Source organism: Canis lupus, chromosome 27 (genome assembly GCF_048164855.1).
Source record: "Canis lupus baileyi chromosome 27, mCanLup2.hap1, whole genome shotgun sequence".
Taxonomy (NCBI): Eukaryota; Metazoa; Chordata; class Mammalia; order Carnivora; family Canidae; genus Canis; species Canis lupus.
The window spans coordinates 29,934,903-29,960,855 of NC_132864.1; the positions used below are offsets into that span (position 1 = coordinate 29,934,903).

General features: G+C 58.7%; 2 protein-coding genes across 3 annotated transcripts; both read right to left on the bottom strand.

Annotated features, from left to right (window-relative positions):
• On the bottom strand, positions 1-22,567 carry LIF (LIF interleukin 6 family cytokine). 2 transcript variants are annotated; one of them, XM_072803212.1, is made up of 6 exons: positions 22,428-22,567; positions 18,135-18,188; positions 16,670-17,623; positions 6,352-6,471; positions 4,345-4,523; positions 1-3,609 (listed from the first exon to the last, which is right to left on the bottom strand). In XM_072803212.1, exons 4-6 carry the CDS (start codon positions 6,368-6,370, stop codon positions 3,199-3,201), a joined length of 609 nt encoding a protein of 202 aa, XP_072659313.1. In that variant the 5' UTR covers positions 6,371-6,471; positions 16,670-17,623; positions 18,135-18,188; positions 22,428-22,567; the 3' UTR covers positions 1-3,198. The 2 variants fall into 2 exon arrangements, with proteins under 2 accessions (XP_072659313.1, XP_072659314.1); XM_072803213.1 differs by lacking the exons at positions 16,670-17,623; positions 18,135-18,188; positions 22,428-22,567 and adding an exon at positions 8,787-10,797.
• OSM (oncostatin M) lies at positions 21,442-25,461 on the bottom strand. Its single transcript, XM_072803210.1, has 3 exons — positions 25,311-25,461; positions 23,552-23,685; positions 21,442-23,014 (listed from the first exon to the last, which is right to left on the bottom strand). Exons 1-3 carry the CDS (start codon positions 25,342-25,344, stop codon positions 22,439-22,441), a joined length of 744 nt encoding a protein of 247 aa, XP_072659311.1. The 5' UTR covers positions 25,345-25,461; the 3' UTR covers positions 21,442-22,438.
• Between the last annotated feature and the right edge of the window lie 492 nt (positions 25,462-25,953).

The following is a 25,953-nucleotide window of genomic DNA, read 5'->3' on the forward strand; positions in this document are numbered from 1 at the left end:
TTGCCAAGAGCAGATTCTTTATTAATTTCTCTTTTTTCTTAAAAAAAAGTATTCCTTCAGTATAAAAAATAAATATTTTAAATATGACATTGAATAAATAAAAATAATCTGTCAGTATGAAACATTCCCACAGGGTACATTCATCAAAGAGGAATTTGTCCCTCAAGGCCAAGTCCTAGCCAGTAGAAAGGAAGGAGGGAAACACAGAGGGACAAACAGAGCTAGCAGTGCGGCTGGAAGAGACACCCAGGTACTGGGGTGGAGGCGCGCGGGAGGGGGTGATCTCAAAGTGAGCGCATCTGTACCATCTGAAGGGAAATTCCCACTTGATTCTGGTCTCTGACCCCACATGCTCTATCTGTTCTGGAGAGCCAGCAAGGTGGGACTGGGCCTCTTCTGGAGCTGGGGGTGGGGGCAGGGGGCATCCCCCAGGAGGGCCCAAGGAGAGGGGGAGGAGAGACAAATAAACTAGCGGTGCTTCTTTTGTTTAAAATGTTTTTAAATAAATAAAAGTTCCCAGTACTCCCTTCTCCACAAATTGCAAAACTACTGTCCTACCCCCTCCTCTGCCGACAACCTCTCCCTCCTCCTCCTCTTGACGCAGGATGCAGGTGTTGGTCAACCACCAGCAGATGAAAAAGGAGGAAAAGGAAAGCTTCCTGCCCTGCAAAGCTTTTTCCACACAAAGGCTCCATAACTCTGGGATGCTGTGCAGAGTGGTCCGCTGGAATGGTTCTAGAAAGAGCGCTAAGGATGGGGGTTGAGGAGCAGAGCAGGACATAGGGACGGTGGGGTGGGGGTGGGGGCAAAGGCAGTGGGAGTGAGGCAGAGGGGAGGTTTGGGTCCCAGGGAAGAGATTCCTTTGGCCTCTGAGCCTCAGAGGCTGCGCAGGTGGGCTCAGCATGAGGAGTCCGTGTAAGGGAGGTGATGGGATGATTAGAGACCCAGCTGGCCCCCCAGCCTTCGAGCCACGTTCACCGAAAGAGCAGAGCGCAGGGACGACAGCAGGCTACGACACTGCAAGGGTGAGTATGACCCAGATTCAGAAAACATGTGGCTGTCATGGTCTCCTCTGCCACCCACCACAAAATAGCCTTGCCTCCCCCTCCTACCCTGCTGCCTGCCCACCTGCCACCCGGTGTGTGCGGGTAAAGTGCTCAGGGAAGACAGAGAGGTGCAAAGTGAGTGCAAAGTACCATAATCACATTGGCTGAACCGCTAGGACCGCCACCGCTCAGGGTTTGAGAAGAAGCCAGAATGCTGCTCTGAGCAGCTGCCCCAGCTCCGCACCCCCTCCCTTGCTCCCAGACTGGAGGGCGTTTCTCTACTAGCCTGGCCCCAGCACAAAGGAAAGGATCGGGTTCCCTGCCTGGGAGCCCAGACATGGGTGGGGGTGTGGGGAGAGGTGGGGCAGGAGGGACCACAGCTTCCTGGTCGCAGGCCCAGGGCCTCCCTATGCTCTTCTCCAGAGCAGGGAGCTCCTCCCTGCACTGCCCCGGCTTCCCAGAGGGTCCAGCCAGGCCCTCTGGCCCTTTGTGGGTGTTTGGGCCACCGGAGAAGGAGCTTCCCCACTGTGTGCAAGCATGCTGGATGCTGGGTCAGGACTGTTCCAGAGCCCCTCAACTGCTGGTCTAGAGACAGTATGGGAACGAGGAAACAGCAGCAGGCCGGGCCACCAGGACTGCCTCATCCAATGCTCCAGGGCACCATTTCAACCATGAATGTTGCCCCTCACTGCACAATTCCAAGGGCCGCCAGAAAACAGTGTTGAGTGAGCCCCCCTGGAACCAAGCAACATGGTGGCCCTGGGAGAAGGCCCCCGGCCACTCCACAAACCGGCCCAGCCTGCCTCCAAGCCAGGATCCTGAAACCCCCAAACCGAGTCACAGTTGGGATGGGGTACGGAGCTGGGTCCCCTGCTCCCCCACCCACGGCGACCAGTTCTCTCGGGTCCTGACCCTCGTCTGAGCTTCACCCGTAAGGCTTATTCCACTTGTAACATCTTTGACTTCTGGACCAGTCCCTGCTAAGGCTTGGCCCTGGCTCCTTTATGAGCCATTGTATTATTTCTGTTGAGTAGGAAGCAGGGAAGAGAGAGCTAATTTTGCCATTTAAAGCACCAATAAGTTAATATAAATAGGGCATCATAATAAATAGACAATCATGCTGGGTCAGACACACAGCACTCTTGGCTCTCAGGCTTCTCTGAGACCCTGACCTCAGGTCCTGCTGTCCCCTTGCTCTAGGAACCAGAGATGGCCTCTAGTCCCCATCAAGTACCTTTGTGTGACCTCACGGGGCCTCCCGTGTGAGCTGCCACTCTGAATTCCCCAGTCCTTCCCATCCCTTATAGACCCTGGCCCAGAAGAAGACTCTGGGTCCCCTTAGAACCTTTTCACCTGCCCACCTCCCCAAACCCTACCTCCGGGTCCAGCCACCGGACCCCGGCCATCCCAGGCTTCAGGAAAGACTTCAGGGAAGAAGGAGAGCCTGCCAAGGCTTTCAGGACCTCCCTTCCCTGAAGGTGGGAGGCTCTCTGCCTCCCTACGAGCCTAAGTGCCAGTGAGCTCATCCTGGGACTTTCTGCCTCACAGTCCCATCCCTAGACCTGAGCTCTCCCCAATCATGCTCAAGAGAAGGAACATCTCAAACCATAACTCTCCTAACTTCCACTCACTATACTTGTAGGGACCAAGAAGTCCTCTGGATCCCAGCTCCTCTGGCCGGCCTGAGCCCAAACTTTCTAAAGCCTGCATAAGGGACAGAGGCTGGATGGTGGTCATTCTGTGGGGCTGGGCAATTCCCCTGACCCCAGTTGTCTCGCCCCACAGTCAGGGTCGCCATGGATAACTTGTACAGTTTTCTTACAAAACCCCTGGCCAAGGGGCCAACTGAGGACAGAGGTCCAGCCCCCAATCCCCACAGCAGCCCAACAACCTGGTGCCTGGCCATAGTCTCCCAGAGGAACGGGGGTCCTTCTTCTAATTGGTACTGTAGACAGGCCCTGCCTATGGGAGTTTTGATTCTGCTCGGCTTTGTCACAGCCCACCCTAGAGGGAGTGGACTGGCCAGGAACCCCTTGGGGTCTGCCAGCAGCCCCTATGTGGGTCCAGCAATGCTCTGGGCCCTGGCCACAGTCTGAGAGCTGCCTGAGCCCAAGATCTCAGGTCGCCTACGGCACGCTTCAAGACCTCCTGTCTAGAAGGCCTGGGCCACCACGGCAATGACCTGCTTATACTTCCCCAGGAGCTGACAGCCCAACTTCTTCTTCTGGAAGACATCCTTGCCCGAGGTGTCGGGCCCATAGGCCACGTCCACGTGGGCCACGTGGTACTTGCTACACAGGCGGCAGAGCACGTTGCTGAGGAGGCCCCGCATGATGTCCGCAGTGGCATTCAGCTTGCTGTGGAGGCTGAGGGCATTGGGATTGAGGACCTTCTGGTCCCGGGTGATGTTGCCCAGGGAGGCCCCAAGGTAGGCGATGATGCGGTACAGCTCCACCAGCCGGGTCTTCTCCGTGCTGTTGGCGTGGAATGGTGGGAAGTCTGTCACGTTGGGGCCACACAGCTTGTCCAGGTTGTTGGGGAACGGCTCCCCCTGGGCTGTGTACTGAGGAGCAGAGAGGGAGAGGGGAAGTGACGTGGGGATCGTGGACAGATGTTTCAAACCTGCCACCCAGTCTCTGGGCAAGCTCTTGGGTCTCAGTTTCCCACCCCTAGCATAGAGACCCATTACATGCCCTCTAGACATCTCAGGATGGTCGTGAGAGCCAGAAGTAATCACGGTGCAAACATACTTCGCAGAGAATCAAGGCCTACGTCATGCAAGGGATTTTCATCACCCTCATTAGGATCATATGGGGACCGAAAGGAAAATACCATGTCTCACCTCCTGCGGGTACGCCACACACACTTGCCCTTTCACCCACTGTACGCACCTTCTTCCTGGTTGGCTTTGCACCCCAGACACCCACAGCCTACTTTCTCTCTCAGCAGCATCTCCCCAGCCACCCTACTTCCTCTCTGTCTCTCACTGGCCTCCTGCTCCATGTGGTAGAGGAATCCCTAGACCAGCAGTGCCAGGCCTCTCCCTCTCCCCACCACCCCCCCAGCTCTGCCCCGACCTAACTGGGCACCCTAGAAAAGTGGCTTCCAGTCTCTGAGCCTGGGGGTGGGGGCGCCGGTGGCTCGGAAGCTGGGGGGCTCTGGGTGTGGTTGAACCAAGCCCCTTCCCCACACTCTCCTTCCAGCTCCAAAAGCTCTCTTCCCTGGCCAGCCCCAACAGCCCAGGTCAGTGGAGCAACCCCCCCCCCCAACTTCCTCAGGACCTGGAAAGGGGACTTACATAGAGAATAAAGAGGGCATTGGCGCTGCCATTGAGCTGCGCCAGTTGGTTCCTGATCTGGTTCATGAGGTTGCTGTGACATGGGTGGCGTGTGGCGCAGGTGGCGTTGACAGGGGTGATAGGAAGGGGGCTCCCTGCCCCGTGTTTCCAGTGCAGAACCAGCAGCAGGGGCACAACTCCTGGGAACAGGCAGGAAGGAGCCATGAGCAGGGCGGGTGGAGGTGAGCGAGAGGGCTCATGGTAGAAGATGCGCTTCACCTCCCCCAGGGACACCAGTGCCCCAGCTCCACCTCCAGCTCTGTCTTCCCCTGGCTGCTTCGAGCTTTCATGATGTCACTGCATCTGTTTCTCTCTGCCTCCCTCTCTCCAGATCTCTATCTCTGCTTCTCTAGACTTTCTCTTATTTTTCCCTTCTCCTAAGAGGAGTAAGGGGGTAGGACATGAGCTGTGCCCACCAGCTGGGAGCTGGGTCCAGGGTGACACAAACCATCCAGCCCTTTCCCTCAGGATGGCAAAAGCCCCTGAGGCCTCCTGCTCCTCTGGTTGGAGGGCACTATGCCCCAGGCCCAGCGGGTCTCAAGTGGCCCCAGTGGCCCCTATCTTCCCACCTTGCAGGATGGTCCAGATTCCAGTGCATTGCTTCATGCTCACTGGCCTATCGCAGGCCAGAGCTCCCAGATCAGGCTCCAATGGGAACCCGGAGTGGGGGTGTGGGGGAAAGGGTGGGGGGATCTTCTACTGACACTCTGTTCTCCCTCTTAAACCTGTCACTTGACACTGGCTCCCTGGGCCATTTGTCTCCTAATTCCGCCACCCTTCCCCATCTCTTCTGCAGCGACTCTTCTCCAGATGGGGCCATTCTCCTATCTAGGACCTTCAACTCCACCCCAGTTGTCCAGTTCTGCCCCTTCTCCAACCCCAAACCATCATTCAGAACCTCCTGTCCCCCCAGCTCTGCACAGCTCCTGCCTCCATGCCACCCACCTCTCCTCTACTATTTGCCCCATCGCTGGCTTAGGACAAGGAGAATCCTGGGGTCTCACAGGTCCTCAGAGCCTTGGGGAGGGAGAGGAAATGGTGCAACCAGAAAAGAGAAAAGGGAAAAGGTCGCAGGCAGCCAGGTGGGCGGGGGAGGAAGGAAAGTGAAAGGTGACAGGAGAGCTGGGAGCCGTCTGGGCCTGTCCTGGGTCGCCCCTCCCCCCAGGGCGCCCGCTTCCCAACTTTGCTCTGGGTCCCCTCTGAGGGGCCTTTCCCAGTGGCCCAGCAGCAGGAGCTGGGGGCGACACACCAGTGAGGCTGGAGAACCGGTGAGGCTGGGGCGAAGGGGGGCGCTGGAGCCCTGGGATCTCCCCTACTGGGACGGTGGCAGCCTCGAGTTCGCTTCTCCTGGGTCCCCTGCTCCTCCCAGCATCCCCAGGCAGTGCTGAGACCCCGGCATGGTTGGGGGGCCCCCACACACCCCCGGCTCACCTAGCAAAGACCACAGCTTTCCAGGCACTAGCAGATGGAGGCGGCACCTGCTTCCGTCCCGGCCGGAGTTTGCAAGCTGCTCGGAGGCCGGTGCCCCTCCCTGGGCGCAGCCCGGGACACGGTTGGAAAAGAGAAAGAGGAAAGACAGAAAGAAAGAAAGAAAGAAAGAGGGAGGGTGAATCGGGAGAAAGCAGAGCGGGAAGAGCAGACGGGAGAGCGGCCGGAGCGAGGAGGAGGAGGAGGAGGAGGAGGAGGAGGAGGAGGAGGAGGAGCAGGAGGAAGGCTGCGCGGCCCCCTCCCTTGCCCGCCAACCTGCAGGCCCCCGGGCGGGCTGGGCGCGCGGTGCCGGGACCATGTGCCTGCGCTCGCTCCCCGCCGCCACCCAGCGCCTCCGGTGGCCCGGACCGGCTGCACCGGTGCCCCAAGTGTCCGTGTGTCTGCGGCGAGTGGGTGTCCCGCTCGCGGTCGCCAAGCGCCCCAAGTTGCCGCAGCACCCGCGGTGGGGCGCGGAAGCCGGCGCGGGGCGGGTGGATTTACCTGCCGCCAAGACCTTCATTATGGGCTGGACTCCAGAGGGCCTTGGAGGAGACCTTAGATGCCGGCAGTTTTCAGAGGTTCATGCTCAACGGGGAATTTGCCTGATTTATATACTGGAGCCTGTGTTGTAAGACAGAGAGAGAAACAGCTATATTTAGCAGGGATCCCCGTCCAGGAAGTTGTTTGAGGTGCATCATAGGAAATTATGAATGGAAGAAAGTGAGAGTGGGGGGGGGGCAGTGAGGGGGGAGGGTGGAGAGAGCAGACTTTTTTTTTTTTCCCTCTTCTAAGAATTTGATTGATAAAATTATAATGAACTCTTCAACAAAACACCCTGTGGTTTTCCTGAGTGGCTTGCCCTAGGAGCTGTTTGAAGTTGGGGAGGGCAAGGAGGGTCCCCAGGCTAGAGTCATCGGGGTCCCCAGGGGCTGTAGGTGCTCACCTGGGTTTGGGGAGGTGGCCTGACACTAGGCAAGCAGATGGAGGCTGGCACCTGTGGCCCCCTGATCAAGGGATTTGGGGGGCAGTGGGGAGGAGGCAGGCTGGAGCTCGGCTGAGAAGGAGGCTCCAGGAAGAGGGGCTGGGGCCGGGCTTGGACTTTAGACAGTAATAAAGCAGAACTGAATGTGGGCACCTCAGAGGTAGCCTTCCCCAGCCTACCCATTGCCACTAGGCAAAGTGGGGCTTCAAAGGGAGCAGGTTGCCCCGAGTCCCCCAGGGTCTGGCCTCCTGACCACCATCAGCAAGCTTACACTGCTGACCACAGGTACCTGTGAGGCTGGGGAGGGGGCTGGGAAGATGGGGAAAGAGGGAGAGGGTTTTGCGGTCACTTAGTTTTTTGGGAACAGCCTCAGGAGGAGCTTCTGAGAAGGTGTTGTGTGTCCGTGGTTTACCAAAATTCTTTGCCATCCCACCTCCCCTTTCAGGGAAAGGTGGTCCAGCATTTCCATTCGGAGGGACACCTGGAGCAGAGACCTAGGGAGGCCTAGTGGATCAGACCCAGGTTTCTTCTTCAGGATGCTGAGAGCTGGCTGGGGAGAAGAGAAATAGCCTGCCTCCCAAAACCTGCCTCGGAAGCCCCTTGGGGCTCAGCCTCAGAGCATAATGGTGACCCTCAAAAGGTGTTTCTAGAGTCTGTAAGTCAGGGTCACAAATTCTGGTGTCTATCCTGGCCAGTTAGATTTGTGAATGCATGAGGAGAGGCAGGAAGGAATGGTGGGGACCAGGGCAAAATGAGCGTGGGACTCCTCCCCCCCCCAAAAAAAAACCACTTCCCAAAAATGATGTGAGCGAGCACTGGCCAGAGGATACATAACTGGCACCACACTGTCCCCCAAGTTTCCAGGGGCACCCTCTGTCCCAGGAGATGTCTCATTCCCCTGGGGATCCCACCCCAGCCCTCCAGCCTGACCCTAACCAGAAAACAAGGCGGGAGAGTTGGCTTTCCAAGGCCAGGGAGACTCACAGCCTTTCTCTGGCCCCTGCTCACCCCTTACCCATCCTCCATGCACCCTCCCAGCTCCTCCTCTTACCACATCCAGGACCTGCCCAGCCACGCGTTCCTCCCTCATCGTGCCAGGACGAGCCCTCATGCCTGCTCCCCCCACACACTCTGCCCTGTGCAGGCTCACTTCCCCCAAGCTCTCCCAGCAGGACCTGGGATGTGGGGTGATAAAAGTGCCCATCCCAGCTGGCACTTCCCGGCAGGGAGGAGGCTGGTAGAGTCACAGCGGCTCTCCTTCCTCCTCCCTTCCTGCCCCCCTCACACCTTGTCTCTTCCTTGGAAGGCCATAGAAGACCCCACCTGGCACTTGCCCCTCCCATACACGTACTATGGGGTCAGCCTACATCCCCTGGAGGCCCACCTACCCCAGCCTGGCTCAGAAGACCCCACGGCCCCAAACATCCCAGCTCACCTCCCTCCCTTCACAAAAAATCCAACCCCCACCCCCCTACAACTCCTCTACTCTCCTGCATGAGAGCCTGACCAACACAGAGCACGTGAACATGAATGCCAGATCAGCCTCCAGCCTTACCGCCACATCTCCTAGACCCGTGTCACCTGACTCAGCCTGGTGCTTCTGAAATGGACCGAAAGTCCATCTGACCTAGACCCCACTGTGGCCCCATCTGTGGATCCCTTCGTTCCCCCACCTGAGACTCTCACTACGTGCCCTGATTCTCCTGGAAGCTGGTACGCTGTCCCACCACTGTCCTGCCTCTGTCCCTCCCCTATGTCCCTTCTGAGTGGACCTCCAGGTCCTCATACTGCCTTCGGCTCCCTAGATCCCATGCCAGCCCTACAATCTACCCCCAGTCGCCATGGAATCTCAGACCCACCCCCACAGGAAACAGGAAGTAGGGGCAGAGTATAGAAGACACTTAACTCCCTCCCCGACTGGCCCCCCAGGCCTCAGTTTCCCCTCTCACGGTACCTGATTTGGTCCGTGCTCCCCAAGAGCTGTGGGCCCCTCGGCGCCCTAGGCCCGGCCTCCCTTTCCTGTCCATGTCCAGGCACCCTCTGCACCTGGCCTCTGGGGGGAAGCTCGGGCAGGGTCTTGGAGCCGCCAGGCCAGGAGCTGCCTGCAACGTGGCCTTGGTCCCCAGGAATCAGCCGCCCAGCCCGCGCTCCAGGCCAGCTTTGGTCTCCTGGAGTTTGTTTTCTTCCCTCCCTCTCTATGCTGTGTGTGTGTGTGTGTGTGTGTGTGTGTGTGTGTGTTTGTGTTTTCCCCTAGGCTTCCTCACGGAAGGCATCCTCCCTTCTTGGCTGCATGCTCCCAGGGTCATGACCCCAGGCCCCACCCTGGAGTGGCAGCCCCAGCTCAGCCCCTTCCAGCTGTGACTTCATCCCCGGCCTGTCCTGCTCCTGCACACTGGGCCTGCTGGGGATTTGACCAGCCGGAGGGTGAGGGGGACAGTTAGGGTCCACATGGGGCCCTTCGCCTCGGCAGGGCACTCCCGGGTCAGGGCCCCCGGGTGCCGTCTCCAGGTGGCTGTGCCAGCCACTTGCTCATCTCCCCTCTCCAGGAAATAAGCCCATGTGTCCGCCTTCCCAGGGGCCCTCGGGGCTCTTTTGGTCCAAGTCGCTTTGCCGCATGTGGCCACCGGGTCCTCCTTTCCTGCTGATTCTCGCCTGCCATTCATAAGCCTCTCCTAGAAGGTCACGGGCGTCTTATCTTTCAGATGGGTAAACTGAGGCTTGGAGCAGCAAAGCCACTTGCCCAGGGCTATGCAGAGGCAATCGGGTGGGGGCTGGAACCCAGAGCTCTGGCTTGTAGGCCACGGTGATGCCAGAAGCACCTCTAGCTCTGGGAGGAGCGAAGGTGAGGAGGAACACATAGGCCGCTTCTTCCAGGAAGCCTCCCCGGCCACAGCCCCGACCAGCTCGAGTCTGCCTGGTCCTGCCTGCTCTCCTTTCAAGTGGAGACAAGTCTTCTTCCTCACTCTTCGAGGGTTTGGATGGGGTCTGATACTCATTTGTACTCCTGACAGCACCTGGCTCAGGGTTACACCAGAGCAGATGCTAAGTATTTTTTAAAAGCATTTCACAATTTCCAAAAGCCGCCGGTGCCAAACGTCTCATGGGGAGACGGTGTGGAGTTGCGTGGTTTAAAGCATGGACTTTGGCCTCAGTGAGGGCTAGGTTGGAGGTTTGGTTTTGCCAGTTATGAGCTGGGTGACTTTGGGGGAAGTGAGCACCTCCTGGCCTCAGTTTCTCCATCTATAAAATGGGAATGATGGCACTTATGCTGTGGTTTGCTGTGAGGTATCGGGGCTCAGAGTGGTTCTGAGCACCCCACAAGCCCTCTATACCTGTCAGCATGTATTCTTACCAGGTGAAGATCCTCACCACACCCGTGAAGTAGGGGTTTCTGTCCCCATTTTACAAATGAGGAAATTGGGCCCACTCCAGGGCTGAGGAGGGAAAGCTGAGAGGAACCTGTGCATCCTCCCCTGATGGCTAACGGAGGCAGGACATCCTGATGGGTTCCAGCTTCAGGGGCACCCCAGAAAGATAAGGCAGGTCATATGGGGGGATGGCGTGGCAGTACTCAGTCTCCCCATGTCCCATCCTGGTCCCTGAACAGCCCCCCCAAGCCTGAGCTGAGGACAGCAGCTGACCCGGGCTCACCGCCCCCAGGAACTGATTCACCCCCAGGCCCCATCTGAGAAGGAAGGAGACATAGCTCAGCTCAGAGGGGCTTGAATCACCAGCCGCCCCCTGCGGAGCCCTGGGTGGGGGGACGTGGGGGCGGGAGACAGCCCCCTGCCTGTCTGTCTCTTTCCTGGGCCTCAGGGGCACTCAGGGGAGAGGGCAGTGTGGCAGTGGCCATCGGCAGGGGGGTGGCGGGGAGGTACCCTCGCAGTCAGGCATCCTGTGTGGGCAGCCAGTAGCAGTTACTCACCAGGTAAGCAGCTCTCTGGGCATCGGGGAATTCCCCAAGACCAGTGACCCAGAAACAGAGTGCTCTGGGCAACCCCCACTGCCCAGACCGGCCCCCTCCTTCCTTCACCATCCCCTCCCCTGTGCCCAGCTGAGATCTCAGTTCTCTGAAAACCCAAGCAGCAGCTGCTCTTAGCCACCAGCTCATGCCCAGCCCCTTGCCTTGATGTGCCCACCTGGGAAATGAGCACAGGGGAGTCAGGTGGGAGGAAGTCAGGGGTCAGAGGCTGTGGCCCAGGACGAGGGCTGGGGGGGGGGGGGCGGCGGGCAGCCAGAGTTGACAGAAGCAGCTCAGGAATTCCTGGCACAACCCTGGCAGTTGGCTGTCCCGTCCGAAAGGCAAAAGCACCTCATTATTCAACACTTGAGCAATGAAGGTGCAGCTACACCCGTGGCCCAGCCTGCACCCCGCGGCACCACGAAACCATCGTGGACTTCCCTGTGGCCCATGGCGCCGTGTCGAAAGTCAGCTGTGGGCCAGCCAGGGCTAGGCTGGTGGTAGAGCCTGTGGGTAAGGGTGTGGCTTAGAGCCAGGAGAACCTGGGTTCAAATCCTGCCCACACCACTTACCAACCATGTGGCCTGGGGCAACTGGCTTCCTCTCTCTGAGCCTTGATTTCCCCTCTGGAAGTGGGGAACGCTGTAGTGTTGTCATGAGGATGTTCCGTGGGAAACGCAAAGTGCCTAACACATGACAGTCATTCTAACCAGACTCCGAGTGGTCACAGGAAAGGGCTCAAACCCCAGCTTGGGCTAGGGGCCTGGGTCTGAGAGTTAGGCCAGGGAGAGCTCGTGGTCCTCTCAGTTCACAGAGCATAGCATGGGTCCTGGGGAAACAGGCAGCCTTTCAGAACCTTCGCAGGGGACTAAGTAATACTTCCCACCGCAGGATCCCGGAGAGCCCATCTGTATTGGAGGCTCTTGAGGCCCAGGCTCCGGGCATAGAGTCTGCTCTTTCTCACCCTCACCCCATCAAATCTCTGGCAGGGACCAGCTACACCCCTCAGGGCCAAGCATGGGCCAGAAGCCATCCTGGCCTGCCGCCAACTGCCCCCATCATCACCCGGACATTTCCCGCCCGGTTCTGCGTCAGGAATCACCCCCCTGGAGGTGAATCAGAGTGACTGCATTTTTTCTTCAATTCTGATAGAAATTGCAAAGGAAGCAGCAGCCCACAGAGCCCTGATTACATCCTCGGCAGGGGCAGGAGCCTGCCTCCACGGCCCATGTTGTCGCGTGACCCGCTTCCACTGCGGGCTCTGGCCTCAGCATCTCCATCTCTAGACTAGGTGGCTCTCCTCTCCCCCTCCATCCAGCGGCAGTGTCGGTAAGCTCTCTGGCCTCCTCCTGGCTCTCCCCGAGTCTCCACCTAGCCCGAGACTACAGCAGGCGGATGTGCAGAGCCATACTTTCACACTCACAGGTTTCGGAGCCGGCCTCTTAGCAGCTCATGGATTCAATTTAGAGCGTTGCTGCCAGCACTTTCAAAAAGGAAATGGAATAGCAAAATCACTGGGCATCGCCCGGAGTGCTGCTTCACAAACTTTTTTTTCCGTTGTCTATATGTGTCAGCGCGTGCATCATCCTCTGGTTGCAAGGTGCAATGTGTTTCTAACTGTGGGTCGTGGTCAAAAACGTTTGCAAGCCACTGGTATCGATGATGAAAGCCAGGCCCTGAGGGGCTGAGGAGTGACTTGCCCAAGGTCATTCAGCAGTTGACAGCATGGGACTCATGACTCCTGTGTCACCCGCCATCCTTTCCAGCTCAGGAATGGGCAGGAGGTGCTGCAGGCGGGGCAGGGCGGGCGCTCCTGGTGTGGGGTGGAGGCCTGTCATCACCGTGCATGGGACAAAGGCCCTCCCGGGTCCCAGCCTCCCATTCTCCACTCCCTCCCGCAGCCTCAGACCCTCAGCTCCCCACCCTCCCTGCCCCACCTGGGTGGGGCGGGGATCATCAGGAGCCTCTCCTCACTCCTCCACTGGGAACCCTTCATCCTCACCGAGGGCGAGGGCGGGGCAGCGGGAGGAAGAAGTGGCCACAGCCCCTCTTCCAGGGTAGCCTGCAACCCATAGACTGAGTCCGTGTCTGGGAGCGCCTGCCGGCCACGCCATGGGTCTGTCTGTTTGTCTGTCTGGGTCTGAATGAGCATTGACACATGAAGGTCTCTGGGTATTTGCACGTCTGTGTCGGGCTGCGTCTGATCCTATGAGTGTGCACATGTGTGTCTGTGCTGGTCTGTTTGCTTGTGGGAGAGAGCTGACGCATGCACATCTCTAGCTGACTCTGTGAGCTCTCTTTGTGATTGTGTGGATGTGTGAGTGACCATGTGCATGAATCCTGTACAAGTATGTGTCTGACCTTGCGTCTGTGTGAGTCCACATGGCAAGGGGTCGGTGGGCACAAGTGGAGAGGCATGACCCTGCATGCGTGCGTGCGGGCGTGTGCGTCCCAAGTGTGTCTCCAACATCCCTGCCCCTCACCCTCCAGCTCCCACCCCTGGGAACCGTGTGGCAGCCTCACGTCACGGGGGCCACCAGCAGCTGGTTTCCTCCCCACCCCGCCCCAGGCCCCCCCCCGCCCCCCGCCCTGGCCACCCTGATTCTTGGCGCAGGGACAAAGCTGATGTCAGAGCTGAACTGACAGCTTCCTTCTCCCACTGGATTTTCCAAAAGAGAGAGACCACAGCTCGGCTCCTATTAAATAATCGCGGGGTGGGGGGTGGGGGTGGGGGAGGATGTTTCACTCAATGATTTCCTGAACTCAGAGGCAATAAACAGAACAGGAAGCAGCCCCGCGGACCCACTCAGCCTGAAACTGGCCGGCCAGAGGTGGGGCCCAGCCTCCCTCCAGAGTCAGGCTCACTGGAGCCACCCCAACCCGACCCCAGAGATGATGTCAGGGAGGCAATCAGGCCCTCTCTCCAAACTGTCCCTCAGCGCCTACAGGGACTGAGGAAATGTTGTGAGGACGGTGGATGGGAGGTGATAAGATGGGGAGAGTATAGAGTGGCCCCCTCCCAGTGTGGGGGGAGGAGGGAAGGAATGAGGCCTAGTTAGGGTTGGACCGTTCTCTTCCCTGGAAAGAGAAGAAAGGAGGAGCTCCTTGAAGTCTGGGGGGGACAGGACCAGGTAGGGGAGCAGCTCATGTGGAGCAGGGACAAGAAGGCTAGGCCTCCTCCCACCTCCCTCGGGCAACCTGGATATGCTGCCGGTCTCCCACAAACCCTGCACCTTTGGGCCACTCCAGCCCTGCTTCCCGCCCTTTCTGGGGCACATGGCTGGCACACTGCAAACCCCAAAGGCCATCATGGGCCTCTCCCCTACCCACGTCCTTGAAAGCAAACCATTACAAAGCACTTCCCTGAGCCTATTATCTCCAGTCCTAGCCCCCACCTCCAAGGGAGGCATTTTAATCCTGTTTCGCAGACATGGAAACTGAGGCTCAGAGGGCTGAATGTTTGCCTGATGTCACACAGGGTGTGATGGAGCCAGTTCTCTACCCCACGCCCCCCACGCCCCCCACACCCCCAGGGTTTCCCTATAACAGATACCAGGATGGGCAGGGCTCACTGGCAACAGGGGACATGGGGGTCCCCAGGATGAGTCTTCCCCAGGGAGCCCCTCCTGCATGGGCTGGCCACTCAGCCCCTTATCAGCCACAGGACTCCATGACACAATCCTGCTCTGATCTCCTGCCCAGCAGGGCCCTTTCCACCCCCGCCCCACCCCTGGACCCCGTTTCCGCTTCCTCCCTTTCTGGGTGGGACTGGGCCAGCCCCGGCATCACAGTGGGCTATCTGCAGGGCCAGTATCCCTGCCAGCCCCTCAGCAGCCAGGAGCTCCCACATCTGCTCTGGCCAATGGGTGGCCAGCAGGGGACCTTCACAGCAGGAGGATGGTGGCCCACAGTTCCCCATCCTTAGACTCCTTCCTGAGAGCCCACTTATCTCCCAAGAGGACTGGGGAGGAGGAGGGAACTTACAGAGACCATCATGGCCTCTCCTGGCCTCAGTGTCCCCACTTGTAAAGGGCACGTGTTGGGAAGATGAGATTGGCGGGTGGAGGGGAACTAGGTGGGCTCAGCAATCAGCCAGACCACAGAGCGGGGTGTAGGTCCCACACTTAGGAACTGTGGCCCCCACACAGGGGGCCTCCTCGCTCACATGTCTACAGCATGGGACTCCATGTCATCAACCCATGAGGGTAGCAACACCCTCTGGAAGGTGTGCCCGGCTGATATTAACCTCACTGTTAAAATTTCACAGGTGTGACCCAGAGAAGGGAAGTCACTTTTCCAAGGCCACAGGACACAAGCACATCAGCGGCACATTCCCCAACGACCCGCGGGACTCCCAGGCAGGGAGTCAAGAACCCTGATTTTTGGGTCCCGTTAGTTGTGAGAATTCCAGAAGGAAGCTTCTTGGAGTCTCGGCTTCCCCAGCTGCAAAACAGGTCTAGAGAAGGCCATCGGTCTCCAAGGATCTAGAAAAGGCTTTTGAAGGCGGGGACTTTGGGGTCTTGTGGAAGAGAGAGGAGGGACCGGCAGGGTTGAGGGCTCAGCCCGGCTGCCCGGCGCCCCGCCGCTTAGGCCCCAAGGCGCGGGCTGCAGCGCCCCCCACCGCCCAGCGCCGCCGCCGCGACACCAGCGAGCCCGGGCCGGTGGCTGCGCGGTGCCTCCCCCGGGGCCGGGCCGGGCCGGGCGGGATTTGGGGACTGAGGAAGTGGGCGGGGATGCCCGAGGCTCGCAGCGGAGGGAGAGCGGAGGCCGCGGAAGCAGAGCCGCGGAGGGTGCAGGAGGGCCTCGGCCTGGTCCTGCCCCTCCTGCGCCGGGAGGGAAGAGTGAAGGGGAGCACCGGCCGCAAGGGGGCGCCAAGGGCCACCCTCAGGGGGCTGGGGTGGGCGGCGGGCCGCGATCCAGCGGGAGATCCGGGAGGAGGTGGGGAGCCCACCGCCCCTCCCCGCCCACCTCAGGTCCCAGGACGACCTAGTTCCCACCTAGGACAGGCCCTGGGTACAATGTCCCCGCCGTCCCGGAAGCTTCTCCGCGGTCAGGAACTGCTGATGGCAAGACTGGGGTCCAGGCCCTTCTCCGGTTATTTGTGCCAAGGTGCCCTCTCCTGCGGTGCCAAGCTCTGCATACACTTCAGTTATGTTTTTCCTTTTTCTTCACCATGGCTTTGGGAACTGGTACTTTCACAGTTAGACCCATCTTACAGAGTGGACAAAGCAGAGCGGTCAAGTCCTTTGATGGCCCAAGGTCAAAAGTGTAGGGGGCCATGACCTTGACTGACCACACACCCCAGAGCCTCCCACGAGGGACTTCACTTTGGTAAAGACCCCCCGGCCTTTCTCCCCAACGCAGAGGCGGGCAGGGGCCACCCCATGCCCCATGACCCACCACAGCCCCTTCTGGAGGGACAGGGACCCTCTGCCTGCCGCATCTCCATCCGAGGAAAAGCTAGGCTGCCCCAGGCTCAGGACCCTCTACTGCTCTGGGGTAAAGGGAATTTGAGGGTCCCCTGGGAATCCAGGAATCAAGACCCCTTCCTCACAAGAGGTGACCCCTTCTGGGCTCATGCAATGCCAGGATTCTGGCCTCTCCATCTGGTGCTCTCTCCTCTGCTCTTCCATGACCTTTAACCCCTTAGTGACCCATGACACTTTCGCATCTGGTCTGTCCACTTTACCTCAATGTTCTTGGTGAGATGGGCAGGAAATGCCTTACCATGCCCGTTACACAGCTGAGAAGACCGAGGCTTGGAGAACCGTGTGGGCCACCAGGTACCCCCCAGACACTGGAGGATTTGCTGGTGCTGAGGATGAATTTGGAGGCTGGCAGCTACCCCCCAGCCCTGCCCGATCAGGGAGGCCTACCGTGGTCTGTGCCCGTGCAGGACCCTCTGGAGTCTCGCAGGTGTTTTCCAGATCTTCAGTGGGACACCATCAAGTTCAGGGCCAGGCCCCCTCTGCTTCCCTCTCCTGCTGAATCTTCTCTGGAGACAGCTCCTCACACTGCCCCCCACTTGACTTCCCGTCAAGTGCCGGGTGGCCCTGAGGCTCCCCCCACTTCCACCCCACCCCCTGGCTGAAGGGCTGGGTGCAACAGAGGCACAGAACCCCAGACTCCTGGCCAGACTGTGCCTGACAGGTGGGGCAGGGTCTTCAGGGTGGCCGAGGGGTAAAGTGAGGCTGGGGGGTGGGGAGGGGGCGACCCTGAGCCCAGCACCCCTACCCAGCGCTGCGTGGCAATGCCGCTGGGACCTGAGTCACAACTGACTGGGCCGCACCCAGCCTGCCTGGGTGACCCAGGCCAGCATAAGGCGATGACTGAGCAGCCCTCCGCATGACTGGCCGGGGTCGGCCTTAGGTGTTTTGACTCAGACCTGCCACAAGCCGTGTGCACCAGGGCCATGCCCCTTGTCCCCGTCCCCAGAAGAGTCACAGGGCTGCAGCCGCCACCCTGGACCCAGCGCCCCCCCCCCATCACCGAGCCACCCCACGCTGCCCCAGCACCCACCTCGGAGCCCCGGATCATCCGGGTTGGGATGGCCCATCTGATTGGCCCTCCTCCACAGGCTCCAGGGCCCCACCTGCCCAACCCACCTCCCCGGAAGACCTTCGCCCCTCCCCGAGCCAGGGAGCAGAGCCCAGCCCTTGGGGCCGCCCCAGGAAACAGGGAGTAGGGCTGGCCAAGCGGAAGGCCTCCTCAGTGCTGGCCGTGGACTGTGAGCCTTGTCTCCGCGTGGAGAAGGGGCTCTGTGTGCACTCTGGGTCCTGGGCTTGGTGTGAAGGGTGGGAGGCAGGAGGACACGGACACGGAGAGAAAAGCTGTGAGGAAAAGCAATAAGGAAGAGACAATGAGAGAAAGTAAAGAAAACGCTGCTTATGCACCTGCTCAGTGACAGCTTATGGTAACGCTGAAACAACGCAGTGCATGTGTGCCTGCGTGCGTGCGTGCGTGCGTGCTTGAGTGTGTGTGTGTGTGTGTGTGTGTGTGTGTGTTGTCTCCTGGGAAATCTTACAGCCAGGGAGGCGGGCCAAGTTAGCCCACTGTATAGAGGGGAAAACTGAGGCTCAACCCAGGAGGTTGCACAGGTTTAAGGGCAGGGTGGCTGGAGTTTGAACTCATTTTTCTTGACTCTCAAGTATCTTTCTCATCCCTCGAGAAGGAGGGAAAAGAATCACGTTGACGGTGGTGGACAGTAAAGGTCACGGAGGCCAAAGACCCAACTCTGCCATTGCCAAGTCCTGAGTTTGTTTTGCGGATGGATAGTAAGTGCCAGGCACCCCATGCTCCCCTTTCCCCTGCCCTCTGGGCCCCCTGTCCCGGGGAACTTACCAGCCTTGTGTGTTATACGCAGTTGGCTGAGGGGCTGACTGCCACCTTGAAAAACTGAAAAAGAACAAGAAAAGCTGGCTTTGAGTTGGTGCCTGTAGCAAGGCCAGGACCCTTTATCTTCCTGAGCCTGTCCCAGCTCCCCCGTGGCCTGTGGCCACTTGGTCCCTTCATGCAACCACACTGGGAAGAAGCATATACCTCCGCCCGCTCACAGGATAGCACCACGCCAGGGAAAACGCGCCTTGTAGAGGATCAGCTCCCTCTGTGGCACTAAAGTATTATTTGAGCCCCACTCTGCTGCCTGTCACAGCAGATGGTTGTGGGAACCCTAGTCTCCCGTGGATGATCAGAGAAAGCTTATTGCGATTCTAGATGCAGACCCCAGAAATAATGGCCTGCAGGCAGCCACCTGCAAGCCCCAGGGAAGCCCAAGAAGCCCTTCTGGAAGGCAGAATCAAAGAGTAGGAGGCATTTGAACTAGGGCTCAGGGAGGGAGGGTAGGAGGCTGGGTACAGGGAAATGCAGACTTCGGGGAGGTCAGGATGCTTAGATGGCTTGGGGGGCCAGCAGAGCATGGATCGAACTCAGACACGCGCTGGCAAAGCTGGCCGGGCATGAGAGCAGGGGCCTGGCATGTTACGTGTGATGAAGGGTTTGGAATCGATGCCACAGCAGTAGGACAGAAGGGAGTCCCTGAAGGCTTGGGAGCAGAAGATACAGTAGCAGGGAGATTTTTTTTTGCCGTGTCCAGGGAGCCAGGACCTGGCTGGCTGCCGGGAGAGAAGAAGGCATGTGCCAGAGACAGGATGTGGGAGAAACCACGAGACATTATGATCAATGGAGAGAGGAGAGGCTGAGAGAGGAGAAGATGAGGACTGGGCTTCTGGAACTTCTGTGGGGTCAAATGGGAAGCAGAAATCAGGTGCGGGTGAGCTTGGCCTTGAGGAATCCACAGGGCTCTCAGCAGATGTTCCTAGCAATTGGGTCTGTGGGCTTGGGAGAGCACCAGGCTGGAGGTGGCAGCTTGAGGGCACCTGCAGCTGTGGTCTCATCAGGACACAGTGTGGAGGTGACAAGTGCTCAGAGATGGGGCCCCTGAGACTCCCTCCCCAGATTCTGGAGCCCCTTGATCTGCCTCCTACAGGGTGGGTAGTGCTCCAGCTCAAAGCCAGACACTTCTCCTGGGGCTTATCCACAGAGTAAGGGGGCTGGCAAGGGGCCCAGGCGGGGGGGGGGGGGCAGTCACCCTGGGCTCCCAGCTCCTCCTCCATAGACCAACCTTTGCTCACTCCGTGGGCAACCGCACGCCTGCCACAGCACCAACCCCCTTCCGCTCCGAGAACCTGAGTGTGCCTGGCTTTCGGTGTCTGCCACTTCCACCCACAGCTTCCCAGCAGCTCAGCCTGAGGAAAGCCCCCCACCCCCGTGCCAGGGCAGGGCAGAGAGGCCGGCCCCTTGCTGGCAGTGGCACCATGCAGGCTGGCCTCCCTGGCATGCAGCTCAGCTCTCTGACCCCTCCAGGACCCCACCTGCCCCGCTCCTCACTGAGCTCCTACAGGGTGCAGGCGCTGGGATGGAGCAGAGGGAGGCAGATGCCATCTCCATGCTCAGCAGTTCCAGGCCAGCAGGGGAGCCAGAGGGTAAACCACAGCAGGTGAGGGCACCCCCCCAATAAGACAGGTTTAAGAGAACAAATAAGCAAGTTGCTGGACCCAGACCATGGGTGATAGGGAAGGATAGCTGAGGATGTGCTGATCGTGGTGACAAGGAACAGTGTTCCAGACAGAAGGAACAGCATAGGCAGAGGCCTCGTGGTGGGGCATATCGGTAGCCAAAAGGTAGCCTGTGTGGTAGGAGCCTCAAGAGCAAGGGAGGGCCCAGTGGGGGACAGTGGGAAGCTCTTACTAGGTACCTGACCTGGAATATGCTGGACACTGCCCAGGAAGACCACTGGTTGGGAGTCAGGGCCTGGAGCATTGCACCGACGTTCCCTCTCAGATCTTGAGTAAGACACCTCCCTTCTCTGGGCCTTTTTGACAAATCAGTGACGCCCCCCACTCACTATACACTGATCCTTGAATGCTTGGAGGCTTTGCCCTAGCTAGCTGTTCCCACCACCAGGAGGGAGACCCTGCCCCTTCTGTGCGTCATTCTGGTTCCAGAGTGGATGTAGAGGCTTCACCTCTTCCAGACGCCACCCTGACCACCCCTGTGGTCTGAGTCTCCCACTCTGCCACATCATACTGCGTTAGTTTGGCCGAGCTCATACTGCAATGTCCTGTTGGCTTTTCTGTGCGTCTGTTGCCTGTCTGCCCCCTAGCCTGGGAGCTCTGTGTCTTCAGGGACTCATCACACTGTTGGCCGAGTTACAGAGGCCAAAGGGTAGCAGAAGATGCTCCCACCCTGGCATCTAAAGGACCTTGAATTCAACATGTGCCCGCACTCCCGGCAAATTTGCTCTGAGGACGTGGGCAGGTTGCTCAGTCTCCCTGACTCATTCTTCTCATTTGCAAAGTGGATCATATCTATTGCAGAGAGTCCCGCATGAGGCTCTCTTCTACCCATGATGTTAAGTCCTATTCCCATCTTGGCCTTCAGTCCCAGGAGATGGGGTGGCCAGGGACTGATCCAGGTCAAGTTCATGCACTTCCGTTAGCTCTTCCTTTGTAGCTACTGCCTTAGCAGGTTATCGGCATATATACAAAGTCATGGTGTGTACAACTTTAGGGTTTGCATTTAATCCTCAAGTGGTCACCTTCCTTCACCTCTGTTTATACTATGTCCCCACTTATGAATTGGGGAGGGGGCTCCTTTATATAGTATTTCATCATTAAGTGAATACCTGTTCTGTTTCTGGGATATTCTTTTTGTGCATTAAGAAGTTTCAGAATTAAAAAAAAAAAAAAAAAAGGTGAGGCCCTGAGCATCAGGAGGGAGCCCAGTTTTCTGGTGGCCAGATGAAATCCCAACCTTCTGAGGCCCCTCAGGAGGCAGGCTCAAGCACACAGCAGGTCACAGGCCACTTCTGAGGCAGGATCTGTTAGTATCTTGTCTATCTCACTGAACACACATCAGCACACGGACCCAGCCACCTACCCACAGGGGCCCACAGCTCCAGCTTTCTTTCCTCTCTTCCCACTTACTCCTAAACCCTGACACCCCAGGCCCCTAGCATCTTAAGGGAGTCACATCCAGATGTGATAAGTGTCCTGTGTTTGAATCACCCCTACAGTCAGAGTGCCCATCTCTCTAAGAGGCCAGATTCCCCCAAATCCTTTCCCACAAGGCAGCAGAGAGATCCAAGGGCTTTAGAAACCAGGCAAGTTTTAAATATATGTTGGCACAATATTAACATTAAATACACATCATAAATAAGCCTTATAAATATGAAAAATGATAAAAACTGATAAAAATCGATAAATTAGTCATATCCTTCCAAAGAATTGGCCCAGCAGCTTTTGGGCCCCCCTTTCAGAGAACCAGGCTTTCTGCGTGAGAAAATTTCATGATGCACCACCAGGGGGAGCAGCCAGCAGCTGGGACCCAAGACCCCACGCTTCCAGGCAGTAGTAGTAGGTCTATAGAGAACTCAAGTCTTCAGGCCATGTCCATTTGCACTGCATTTGATACCCTCTCTATGTCATAGAATCCCAGCTACTGGCAAGCCTAGAAGGCTTTGCACCGACCCCCTTGAATCACAAAGAGAAAACTGAGGTCCAGAGAGGAAAAGTGGCCTGCCTAAGACCACACAGCAAGTTAGGGGTTGAGCTGGGACCTGAGCCCTGTTCTTAGACGCCCCAGATCAGTGCTCCTCCTAGGACACTCTTCCCCTGTTACAGCTGCCTAAAGTGAAGTCACCCAGATGTCCAGGTGTCTGGCCTGAGATCGGCAATGAGGCATAAGAGGCCAGCTCAGGCCCTGACCTCCCCCTCAGAACCATGCCACCATGGAAAGGAGGAAGTCTGGGGGCAACAGCCCTGCAAGTCATGAGAGGGAAGGGCCTGCAGGCCTCTGGGGAGCAGGGCAGGGGGGGCAGTCAGTCTGGCCATGAGTCAGCCTGTGTCATCAGACCCCTGAATCAATGGAAATTTGGCCCCGCGTGGCCTGACCTGGCCACCCCATCAAGACTGGGGAACTCAGGGCTAGGGGCTCAATGGCCCGACCCTTCCCATCCACCCTGGAGGAGGTAAAGGGGCCTGCCTGGCTCCCACCCCCTTAAGTGCACTTCTGAGACGTGGGGAAGCAGGGTGGGTACGTTTGGAGGCCTGAGGCAGATACCATCATACAGAATACCTGTGGGTCCTCTATCCTCCAGGGGCGCCCCTATGGCTACCAGGGGCGAGCTGCACCCTGGGCATGAGTCTCTTGTTCCTCCCAGAGAGCTGCATCCTGCGGGCTCCCTTCAGCAGGCCCTGGTGGGGGCTGTGCCTCCGGCTCCGACTTAGACTCTTCCCCCACTCCCGGAAGACCTGCCCCACAGAGCGCATGAAGCGATGGTAGCCATGCAGGAACCTGCAGCCCTCCAGCCTGCGCTGAAAGGTGTCTAAGGTGGGGGTGGGTGATGGAGAAGCCCCTGGGCTGGTTGGAGTGGGCTCAGTCGTCTCCGAGGAGCCTGGAAGGAGCTGTGCCATGCAGTGGATGTTGTTCTTGAACCCGCGAATGTTCAGCTTCACCCCACTCAGCATCTCCAAGTCCTGGGCTTTGGGGATGTCCTGCTCTAAGGCAGCCAGTCTGAGCAGAACTTGGCCCAGCGTGGTGTCGAGGGTCCGCAGGAACACCCGCCTGCTGAGCCTCTGCAGGGCATCTTTGCTAGGGAAGGCCCCGGGGCGCTCCCGGCAGTGCTCCTTCAGCCCATTCTTGTCCAGGCCTTGGCTTCTGATCTGGAGGAAAAGGAGAATCAGGGGGTGAGCGCTAGCGCCCCCACCACACACACAGACAAGTCTACTCTGGTCTGCCTTGAAATACTGGACCTCATGTACCCCATCCAATCCTCCCATTGTACAAATCAAGAAACTAAGGCCAGAGAGACATGAGAACTCCCCAGTCACTGCAGGCAGGGGCAGAAGGATGCTAGGGGGCTGGTTGGGGTGACTGCACAGGCAGTGAGTGACTGGTGTGGGGAGTGCAAGAAGAGAGGTAAGCAGGGGGCCTCAGGAGGGCAGCACTCTGTTTTGTTCACTGCTACGTCTGAGGCTGAGAACAAGCTGGGAAAGCTGTATCGTCTCCTTGATGTTTTAGAGTTAGGCCCAGAGGGGTCAATGTGGCCCTAGAATAACACAGGGACTTGGTTTCCCCACCTGCCCCATATGGAGTGGGGGCTGGATGAATGGGAGTTGGGCCTCATCCTCCCTGGGCTCACTCCTGGCTTAGGCCTGCTGTTCTCTGAGACTCAGATGCACCAGGGGCCAGGCGCTCACATAAAGGTCCAGGAGCGTGTTGGTGTGCTGCATGAAGTCCGCCTGCTTCTGGAGCTGCCCAAGGAGCTCTGGATACTTATCCGAACAGCTGCCCATGGCTGGCATGCTCAGGAACAGGAGTCCAAGGACCAGACCTGGGGCAGAGAAGGGGGGCGGTGTCACCAGATTTGGGGAGGTGGGTGGCTTTCAGAGGGGAGGATATCCAAGAGGGCCTCCGAGGTTGTGCCCATAGTCTTAGGCCTCATGCCATCGAGGGTGGGGCTGGGCTCTGTATATGCAGTGCAGCACCTGCTGGGGCCGCTGCCACCCCCTCAGTGAGTCACTGCCCAGCATCCAAAACAGTGGCTGTGCTTCACTGAGCAGGCCCTTGAGAGGAGGCTGTGGGGCTCAGCTGAGGTTCCCATGCCTGCCAGTCCTGCTGACCTCAGGATCCAACACAGGGCAGCCCACATGGGGCTGCTCTCTGCAAAACCTCTGGGCCAAGACCCTGGGCTCTCCTGTCACAGACCCTGGCCCTCTATGCAGGTGTGCTCAGCCTGGAGGCAGCCTGGTGCCCAGAGGTATGTCTGTACAAGCAAGGGAGGCTGCCTTTCCAACTGGATTCTGTCAGTAAAGGGTGTATGGGATTATTCAGACCATAGCCCCATCCTACTGACAGGAAAATCAAGGCACCAAAGGAGAAAGGCTTGCCCAGGTCACACAAGGCTAGCACTGTCCTTGACTTCTTGCACCTTCCTCTTCTTCCCATTAGTGGCCACTTTTGTCAGGCCCACCAGGGATGCTGTAAGCCAGGCTGTGTGGGGTGGTGGGGGCATAGTTACTGCTCAGCAGCCTCCCCACACCCACCCCCCAGGAGGCACCGGCAGCCATGTGGTCGGAAGGGGCCTGTGGCGCAATGGCCCGGAAGGCAGTGACACCATGTTCCCTTCCTAAGAACCGTTCAGCCCCTTGGGGAAGAGTGGCTGGGGACAGCTGAGGGGCTGGGCACCCGGGCACCGCGACTGTAGGGCACTCCTCACTGCCTCCCTGGGTATCTGCTGCCGGGCTGGCTGGGGACGGTGTGGTGCGGTGCATGTGAGCTCTCCCTGCAGGTGGGACTAAGGTGTCTTCATGGGTGGGGGTCCAGGTCTGCGTGAGGTGAGAGGAAAAACTGGCCACAAACGAGCATTGTGTCCAGTCCGCCGTGGGGGCCCGGGCTGCATGTGGGGGTTCCTGGGTTGGTGAGATTGAGGGCTCTGAATGACATCACATGGCTCTGTGTGCATGTCACCCTGTGGGTGTGGCTATGTGTGCTGTGTGATTGTGTGGGCTCCAGGGTCCCCAGGCCTGGCCGACTGTGTCTATCCATCCCAGAGCCCGTGAATCAGGGTAAGAAGGTCTCATCGCCCCTCCAGGCATCACGCTGCTTTCCTGCTCAGCTTCTGCAGCTTCCTTCTCTGTGCAGCACATCACCCCCCTTCCTCCTGCTTCCCTGGCTTCTCCCACAATCTATCCCCTTCCCTTATTCTCTTGCTCCCATAGTCGATTCTCTATCACCTCCCCTTAGAAGGTTTCTGGAGATATTCCTTCTCTACCCTGTGAAGATGCTGTGTTCTCAGTGGACCACTCTCTTTGCCTGACCTCCTGGCTCTCTCCTCTTCTCAGCATCCTTCTGGTGCCTGGCCTTCCCAACTCCCAAAGGACAGAAGGTGTTCCTGCTCCCCGCTGGCACCCATGGGCACAGCAAGAGGGTGCTGGTGGAGAGGAAGGAAGTACTTACTGGGCAGCGTCCTCCACAGAAGCTGTGCCTGCATGCTGGGTGCCCGAGCTCCAGCCGGCGCCTGCTGGGGGTGACACCTCCTGGCTGGGAGCCCTGCGGGCTGGCAGCCACTTTATGCCCGCCAGGGCGATTGGCCAACACCTCGTGAGGTGGGTGGGGAGGGGGGGGGAAGGGCAGGCCTTCTGGGAACATGACCCCAAAAACCAGTTTCCATGGGCAGCCAATGGGTGCTGGGTACGATGGCCTGCTTGCTTCTCCTCCCATTTTCTTCGAATTCGTTCTTCGAGGTCAGCCCCACGCCCAAGGATGATGCAAACCGAAGCCTCAGCCTTCCTGGGGTGAGCAGGGAGCAAGGGGGTCTGCGCCATCTGCAGGGAGCTGTGCCCGGGATAGAGTGAGAGTATGCCCGCTGGGTCCTTGGAGCCCCTGCAGGCCAGGCTCGGCCCAAGAACCATTGGCTCACAAGCCACAGTGGTTTGGGACTGGGGGAGGACGAGACATCTTCCTTCTTGAGTGCCCTTCCCGCCCTCCTGCCAGGGCTGTTGGGACATCTGTGAGCGGAAACCACCGGGCTCTGGGCGCAGAGCCAGACCCAGGCTGGCAGCCCCGAGATTGTGATTCTGGCCTCACGACCTGCACCCCC

Bases quoted from the DNA above. Each gene is read 5' to 3' on its own strand.
- LIF (XM_072803212.1), bottom strand. The intron at 3,610-4,344 runs GTAAGTCCCCTT...TCTGCTCCTCAG, and splicing joins ATGCCCTCTTTATTCTCTAT to TACACAGCCCAGGGGGAGCC.
- OSM (XM_072803210.1), bottom strand. From the start codon at position 25,344: ATGCAGGCACAGCTTCTGTGGAGGACGCTGCCCA. The intron at 23,686-25,310 runs GTAAGTACTTCC...TCTCTGCCCCAG, and splicing joins TCTGTGGAGGACGCTGCCCA to GTCTGGTCCTTGGACTCCTG. The intron at 23,015-23,551 runs GTGAGCGCCTGG...CTTTTCCTCCAG, and splicing joins ACACGCTCCTGGACCTTTAT to ATCAGAAGCCAAGGCCTGGA.